The sequence below is a fragment of the Elephantulus edwardii genome, unplaced genomic scaffold, assembly GCF_000299155.1.
Source record: "Elephantulus edwardii isolate Elephantulus edwardi_28Jun2011 unplaced genomic scaffold, EleEdw1.0 scaffold00241, whole genome shotgun sequence".
NCBI classification, from domain to species: Eukaryota; Metazoa; Chordata; class Mammalia; order Macroscelidea; family Macroscelididae; genus Elephantulus; species Elephantulus edwardii.
This window is the reverse complement of record NW_006399991.1, coordinates 597,028-605,428: the sequence shown is the minus strand read 5'-3', so window position 1 is coordinate 605,428 and position 8,401 is coordinate 597,028. Positions and strand designations below refer to the sequence as shown.

The 8,401-nt window shown below is 43.9% G+C and overlaps 1 protein-coding gene and 1 pseudogene across 1 annotated transcript in view; one reads left to right on the top strand and one right to left on the bottom strand.

The window, feature by feature from the left end:
* The window catches only part of LOC102844715, a 59,637-nt pseudogene extending 52,807 nt beyond the window's left edge, over nt 1-6,830 (bottom strand).
* A 75-nt stretch (nt 6,831-6,905) lies between these two features.
* Nucleotides 6,906-8,401, top strand: part of NPHP1 (nephronophthisis 1 (juvenile)) — a 119,604-nt gene continuing 118,108 nt past the window's right edge. Inside the window, exon 1 of the mRNA XM_006898944.1 lies at nt 6,906-6,974. Within this exon, the coding sequence (XP_006899006.1) occupies nt 6,906-6,974 (69 nt within the window). The remainder of the gene's footprint in view (nt 6,975-8,401) is intronic.

Below are 8,401 nucleotides of genomic sequence, written 5' to 3'. Positions count from 1 at the left end.
GGGTGGCCCTGGAGGACATTATGCTGAGTGAAATATCTCAGTCACAAAGGGACAAATACTGCATAATGCCACTGTTGTAGAATGGGTCTGACATCAGGGTGGGGGTATGACAGAAAAAACTGGATAAATTATGTATATTGTATTGAAACAGATGAGGGAAAGAACAGATGAGAAGTGATATATAATTGAGTATTATGGTTAGCACAGGAATCCAGAATTAAGGTTCATAGAGAAGTGTACTCGGGGTGAGGGGTGGGGGGAAGGGACGTGGGAAATGTATACTAATGAAGTAATTTTTTTTTTCTCTCTTCGGAGGGGGAAGCGAGCTGGTGGGGAGGGGTGCGCAGGGAGAAAATTGCGGCAATGAATGAATGGAAATCCAAAACCTCCGTAAAAGAAAAATAATAAAAAATAAAAAATTTTTAAAAAGGGGAAAAAAATTACTGTACATCAGCAGAGAACTGCCAGAAGTCTAGCCTGGGTTTAGAAGGGGTTGTGGTACTAGGGATAGTGTACTAATGTTAAATGGATCTTAGTTAAAAGCAGGGAATACCAGAGGAATGTCTATCTGTGTTTCATTGACTACACAAAGGTGCTTGACTATGTGGATCATAACAAGCTGTGGCTGACTCTGAGAAGAATGGGAATCTCAGAACACTTGATCATGCTAATGTGAAACCTATACTTGGACCAGAAGGCAGTCGTCAGAACAGAACAAGGCAACACTGCATGGTTCAAAATTGGGAAGGGCGTACACCAGGGATGTGTCCTATCTCCATACTTTTTCAACCTATACGCGGAACAGATTATCCAGGAGGCTGGGCTCTATGAGGAGAAATGGACATCACGATTGGAGGAAGAATCATCATCAATCTGTATTATGCAGATGATACAACCTTGCTTGCTGAAACTGAGGAGAATCCGAAGCGCTTGCTGCAGAAGGTCAAGGACTGCAGCCTCCAATATGGATTGAGGCTCAGTATCAAGAAGACAAAGATTCTCACCACTGGACCAATTGGCAGCATCAGGATGGACGGTGAAGAGATTGAGATTGTTCACAGTTTTAGTTTGGTTGGCTCCACAGTCAACGCTCTTGGCACCAGTAGCCAGGAAATTAAAAGACATATTAAGATGGGGAAGTCTGCTGTTAGGGACCTCTCCAAAGTACTGAAAAGCAGTGGTGTCTTTCGGGAGACTAAGGTGCATCAGAGAGTTGGACAATGACTAGGGAGGATAGAAGGAGAAGCCTTTGAGCTGTGGTGCTGGAGAAGAGTATTGAGGGTACCAGGTACTGTTAAGAAAACAAGTTCATCCTGGAGGAGGTTAAGCCGGGCTGCGTTTTGGAGGCAAGGATCCTGAGGCTTCCTCTGACACACTTCGGACATGTAAGGAGGGACAGGTCCTTGGAGAGGGATATCATGCTTGGGAGGATAGAAGGACGGTGCAGGAGGCGAAGGCCCTCTATGAGATGGATTGATGCAGTGACTGGGGTAATCGGGATAGGTGTATTGGAGACAGTGTGATTGGCACAGTACAGAGCAGAGTTTAGGGCTGTTGTACATATGGTCGCTATGAGTCACAAGCGACTGGAGGGCAACAGCAACAACAACATATTACAGCAGCAACAACAACGTATGTTGTATTATAATAATATTGCTAAATGTGTATTTTGTTAATATATTAAACAAATTTCCCCCATTTCTTTTTATTGGAATGTTTAAATGTTAAACATCAACATACACAAACCCTTAAACTCGGAATCGTTACTGACCCCCATTAGGTTCGAGGTTGCGAGTTGCAAGGGTGGAGGAGTAACTTTCTTCTAGGATACAGCCAGAGAAGCGTAAATCTTGCATTAGCAGCACAATTCCCTATAGACTAGGTCATCAGAGCCAACAGGTAAAGTAAAAAGCACCTCACACCTGACTCTCCAGCAGGTTTTCAGAAACTGTAAATCGCAAGGAGAGTTCCATTGTTTCGTGCAGAGGTACTTGATTAGAGCCACCAGAGCTAGCGTTTTATTGCTTAAAGGAAATATAAAGATGTTTCCGACTTGTTCTCGAGGAGCTCACAGATTGGAAAGACACCCCGACGAGGCGAGACCAGAGTCCTGTCCACCCACAAGCTCCATAGGAGGACAGGAGCCAGTGTCGGACTTTGCAGCTCCCTGACCCGGAGCGCCCTATCAGCAGTCCCGGGCCCCGCCCCCGCCGCCAGGAATCGCCCAGCGCCTTCTGGCTCCTCCGCGGCGCCGTAGACTGAGCCTAGCGGGGTTCGAGATGGCGGATGTGTCAGAGAGGACGCTGCAGGTCTCGGTGTTGGTGGCCTTTGCCTCGGGAATACTTGTGGGCTGGCAGGCAAACAGGCTGCGAAGGCGTTACTTGGACTGGAGGAAGAAGAGGCTGCAAGACAAGCTGGCAGTGATGCAGAAGAAACTGGACCTGGCCTGAGACCTCACAATCCGCGCGCGGAAACGTCTGGACGCCGCGCTGACCCGGCCACTGCCCAGCCTCGTGGGGGGCTGGACTCAAGTGGCCATGGACCATATACAGGATGGAGCTCCAGGTCAGGCAGAGGTGTCGGGACGCGAGGGCTCTAGGAGCGTGCAAGAGGTGCAGTCCTCTCCGGCAGACAAGGGCAGTTTTCCTGAATTTGGTTTTCCTTTGTTTAGTGGCCGTGAACCACGTCATAGTATGGCTTGCATTTTGACAGTCATAATCTTCAAAATAGAAAGTGCTAGAACGAAAAGAAAGGACAACCCTAATGGGAAGGTGTACCTGTCATCTTTCCCCTCTTACGGTTGTTTTTGGTAACATCCTTAGTAGCACTGTGGCGCGAATTTGTTTTCATATTTTGTATTCTTCAATGTTGTATTTTAAATTACTGACAGCCTATTAGACAGAACAGTGGCCTGAAGTTTCCTTTGCACCCATTTTTAGCATTTTCAAAAGAGCTGTGCATCATCAATTTTCAAAGCCTCCTTTACTTAGTTGTAACGTCAGGTCTTAAAGTTCGTACTTTAATTCCAGAATGCAATTATTTGAAGTTAACGATTACGCATCTCTAATGTTATTTGTGTTTGTTTTTTTTTGTTTCTAACAGTGTCAAGGATGGCTCTTAGAACACTGGACAGAAACTTTCTTCCTGCACTTTATGAAGCAATTTTAATTTTAAAATAAAAAATGTGACATCGTTAACCTTTTTCCAAGAATGAAGAGAGTGGCTTTCTTGGTTACCATATACTTTACAGTGGAGCAGTAGTGTTAAAAGGGTTGGCTGATCAATAGAAAGTCAGCTGGCCAGCTGCTTTCCGGGAGCAGGATGAGGCAGTCTGCTTCCTAAAGACTTACAGTGGTGGAAATCCTATGGGACAGTCCTACTTTGTCCTATTGGGTCACTCACTAATAGTTGGAATCCACCCAGTGACAGTGGGTCCTTGGTTCAGAGCACTGTTTCTTAAAACTGGCGTATTATTTTGAGCTGATAGTCGACTTTCTTAGGGAAACCTATGCCAGTTCTTTGATACAATAAAAAAGCAGGAGTTTGCAGAGCGACCTTTGGTCACTGGATGTACTGGACCTATTTGAAAATGAATGGCTAAAAAACAGGTAGGGTAATACATATAAGACCTTTACACGTCTGAGAATGACGGTATACTGCAAGCACGGAATAGAAGCTTCCACTGGCAAAAATCTCATTTAAGGAATATCAACATGTAAAGGAAACATCTTTTTAAATAGAACTTTATCCCAACTGTATCTCTGTATCAAGGGTGAGTAACCAAGCCTTTCACTCCTTATTTGTAGGTGTGCTTCCTCCAGCATAGAAGTCAGTCGAGTTGCTGTGAAATTTCACATCTCAGGAAAAATAACAATTTTCATAATTTAACATTATCGTTAAGAACATTGAGAAAAGTTTCCATAAAAAGCTGGTTTTCTTTTTTCCATTTTACTGTGACCATTTTGCCTTTTCAAATTTCATTACGTTGAACATTCAAAGACTGACATACTGACTGGCAGAAGTCCATCCCATCCAGACTTTACATTTGGTGAAGCAGCCTCATCCTCACCCTGGATTGATAGGATGCAACCCCACGGGGGTAATTATTAGGACTTCCCAAGGGTCAGTGCCCAGAGGCTGCAAAAGTTAACAGGCTCCCGCTGCTGTCAGGAACACTGAGAGGGTCCAGCCAAACAGATTCTTGGCAAGGCAAGCCTGAGCTACTATATCCCCACAGTCTCACGGCAATATGAGTCACTGTAATGGAAACTCCTCGCAGATTTTCTATAGAAAACAAGAATTATCCTCCCAAAACTCAGGTCAAACAATATGCAATAGTTATGGCAACAACTTTAAAAACTTTGGAGGTAGACACCACAAACATGTATCTCAGGAAAACCATAACCTTATAGGAAAGTAGCCTTGCAATTAGTAGGAGTTTTTTTGTTTTGTTTAGTTTTTTTTTTTGTTTCTTTTTTTTTAATTATTAAATTTTATTCGTTTTAATGAACATTTACAGGGATTTGGGGTTTTCATTCCTTCATTGCTGCACCATTCTCTCTACCCTCCTCCCCAGTTTGTTCTTCTTCCCCCCGCCATCCGAATGTCTGTTTTAATTGTCCAATTGCCACAGTGCTTGTCAAAACCAGTTCTGATTAATCTCTTTTGTCAGTGTGTCCTTTGCCATTCCCTATTACTCCTCCCTGAGAGAGACTTCACCCTGATTCATAAGGAAAAGGGGATGGCGTATTCTCTTAGCTACTTCCTGCTGAAAAGGGACGCTGTGGGTTTCAGGGTGAAGATCTTCTCTCACTACTCTAAAGGGCCCCTTTGGCAGTAGGAAACACATAGACTATTATGGAGATTGATTTTGGAATTTAGATGCACTGTTATTAATTGTGCTTAGCCATACATGTTCATATCCTTGAAGATGTATCTTGGGGGTGTTGCAACCTAGAAGACACAAATTTAACTAACAAGTTATAAGTACATGAGTCAAAAATTATGGAAAAGTAAAAGAAAAGATTCTTTCATTGTTTTACAAACCCTCCCCCAGGTCCCCTCCACCATGTAGCCATCACTCTAGACTCCTGTGATGACAGAAATACCTCATCACATATCTCTTTTAAACAGTTTTCTCCCTCCTCTGTTTCAGTGCAGTATACATTATTGAACCCATCTTACTCAGTCTCTCCCCAACCCCGAGGACAGTCCCATTCTACAACAGTGGCATCATGTAATATTTGTCCCTTTGTGACTGGGATATTTCACTCAGCATAATGTTCTCCAGAGTCAACCATTTTGAATAATATTGCATGAGTTCCTTGTTTTTCAATGCAGCATAGTATTCCATTGTGCGAATATACCACAGCTTCTCTAGCCATTCGTTTGTTGATGGGCACTTAGGTTGTTTCCAACTCCTTGCTATTGTGAACAAAGCTGCAGTAAACATGGGTGTGCATATATCTGCTTGGATGTCAGCTATGGTCTCTTCAGGGTATATTCCCAGTAATGGAATTGCTGGGTCAAATGGTATCTCTATTTGCAACTTTTTGAGAAAGCGTCATACTGCTTTCCACAGGGGTTGTACCATTTTACACTCCCACCAACAGTGAATCAGGGTTCCAGTTTCTCCACAACCTCGCCAGCATTTGTTGCTTGCTGTTCTGTTAAATTTTGCTATTTTGACTGGGGTGAGATGATATCTCATAGTTGTTTTAATTTGCATCTCTCTTAGGGCTAGGGATTTTGAGCATTTTTTCATGTGCTTGTTAGCTATCTGAATGTCATCTTCCGTGAAGTGCCTGTTCATATCCTGTGCCCATTTTTCTATTGGATTATTACCTTTATCTTGATGTGGTGCTCAAGTATTTCATAAATTCTGGATATAAGTCCCTTATCTGATATGTTATTACCGAATACTTTTTCCCAGTCAGTGGCTTCCCTTTTTACCCTATTGGAGAAGTTTTTGGATGTGCATAGGGATTTGAGTCTTAGAAGATCCCATTCATCTACGTTATCTTCTCCTGGTTGTAGGTTTTCCAGGATACTGGGAAGACTGTTTATGTTGTGGATTAGGACTTCTCGTGTTGTTCTTAGCTTTTCTGTAATGAAGTTTATAGTCCTTGGTTTTAGTCCTAGGTCCATGATCCACCTTGAGTTGGTTTTTGTGTATGGAGTGAGGTGTGGGTCTTGAGTCTTTTGCAGATATTTTTCCAATTTTGCCAACACCATTTGTTAAAAAGGCTGTCGTTTCCCCACTTCACTGATTTCATCTCCTTGTCAAAAATCAGGGTTTTTTTTTAAGATTCTTTTTTACAAAATTTTTATTATTTGCGTATGTATACCATCAAATCAAATTTGTCTGGTACAGGAGGAGATTGTTCCTCCTTCTCCAGCAAAGCATCTGGTGGATTTGAACTGCTCACCTTTCAGATTGCAGTGCAGCTTCTTGCCACTAGGCCACCAGAACTCGCTGCAAGTAGGAGTTTTAAGATGCTCAAATTCCGTTTTAAGTTTTGTTTAAGTAAAATTCTTATCAGAAACTAAATGCCATAAAAGGCATCCTAACAAGATATTGCAGTATTGTGCGACATGGAGTTTTAAATGCCTTTGAATGTTTGCTCCCGTCCCCTGCCCAAATCCTGTGACTTTTGCAAGAAAAAGCCCGAGTATCTGAAAAATGATCCCAGACCTTGAGCTGTGGGGGTTCAGGTGGGGGTCGCGGTGGGACCGGATGGGATGGGATTAGCTACAGGCCAACCCCTCCGCTTCCCGCGCGCCCCAGGGCGGCCCGACTCCGGAAGCCGGGCGAACAGCGATGGCGTCATGCTAGCGCGCCACCGCCATGGTTTCCTAGGAGACCGGTAACCCATCCGCTCAAACCGGGCGGGGAGGCCAGGGTTATGCTGAGGAGGCGGCCTCGCGATCCCCTGCAGGCTCTGCACCGCCGCAACCAGGAGCTGAAGCACCAGGTAGAGTCCGGCCCCCGGCTCTGGCCCAGGCCCGGCGAGGTGGCCCAGGTCCGGCGCGAGCCACAGTGGTGGCAGTGGCGCCTAGGCGCCGTATGCGGCTCGGGGAACCCTCCCCAAACAACCCACTGCACTTCCCGAGTGGCTAACTACCCCCCTGCGGGCAGCACGAAGCCCCGAAGCCCCGAGTCCCAACCGTGGTGGCCTCAGCCACAGGCCGAGCCCTGCGATCCTGACCAGCATCTAGCGCCTCTCACTAACTCCTCTACCCACCTTGCCTCTCCATTTACAACTCTTAACTAACCCAAAGGTTACAGGTTTCTGGCGGTTCAAATCCACTAACTGCGCTGCAGGAGAAAGACAGTCTCCTCAATTTAGGATTTATAACCTCGTAAACTCCATGAAGTAGCTGTGAGTCAGACATGAGGGTAGGGAGTTGGATTTATTTGCAATCTGTTGTGCTCCCAACCTCTCTCCCTTACTCTTTCCTTTGAGCCACCTTCCAGCTGTCTGTTGTGGGAACCGACTCCAGCAGGTTCGCAGCTGATGGATACGAATCGCCTGCCTTTGGGTTGGTAGCTCAACTCCTTACCGCGAGGTCGAATTCGTTCGGGTGAAGTTAAGTGTCAAGGAGAAATCTAAGCATGCGCGAAGAACATTCAGATCTGAAACAGAAGAGGCGTAAACTAAAGAGTAAATGCAAAGTAACATGAGAAAAGTTAACTTCAAAGATAGCCAGAAGATTAGAAAGAAATACAAATGCAACCAAAAAAAATCTCAATGTGCTGGCATGTACAGGAAACCCTAATTTCTGACAAGGATATAACAGGATGACAGAAGTTACTGTTAACTGATTGGGAAAATGTAAATGAAAATAACTATGAGTAATAATAATTAATGCCTTAACTTGAACGTTGATTATAATTTAAAAATTAGAAGCATTTTTTCTGAGCACAACATTCCTCTTCAACTAAAAAAGCCTATAAACTAAAAAAACCAAAACAAAAACACTCCGAAAACAAAACCCAAAAAGCTTTCTGGTGGGGAGAGATGATGTAAAATGCTTATATTTACTAATCCAGTGTGTAAACTCCGATATTTCTTTTTCTTTTAAGGCAAAAATATAGCCGTCTTATGTTAGCAATTTCACGTTGTGTTGTATCAGGCTCTCCCTGTATTGTTATGGCTTTCCTCTAAAATATCACATTACTGCTTGTTTCCATTAAACTAACTCCAAATTCCCTACAAATGTAGCTCTTGGGCCAAAGGCAGTCTTGTACAGGCATGAAAGCCTTCATGGTTAAAGAATGTACCTTTGGGAAGTCCTGCTCTCTGTTTCTCTCAGATGTTAAGCACCTAAAAGATCACTAATCATTCCAAACTGGATGCATGTTTGTCAGTATCTTTTGTTTTTAACTACTTCTTTCCCC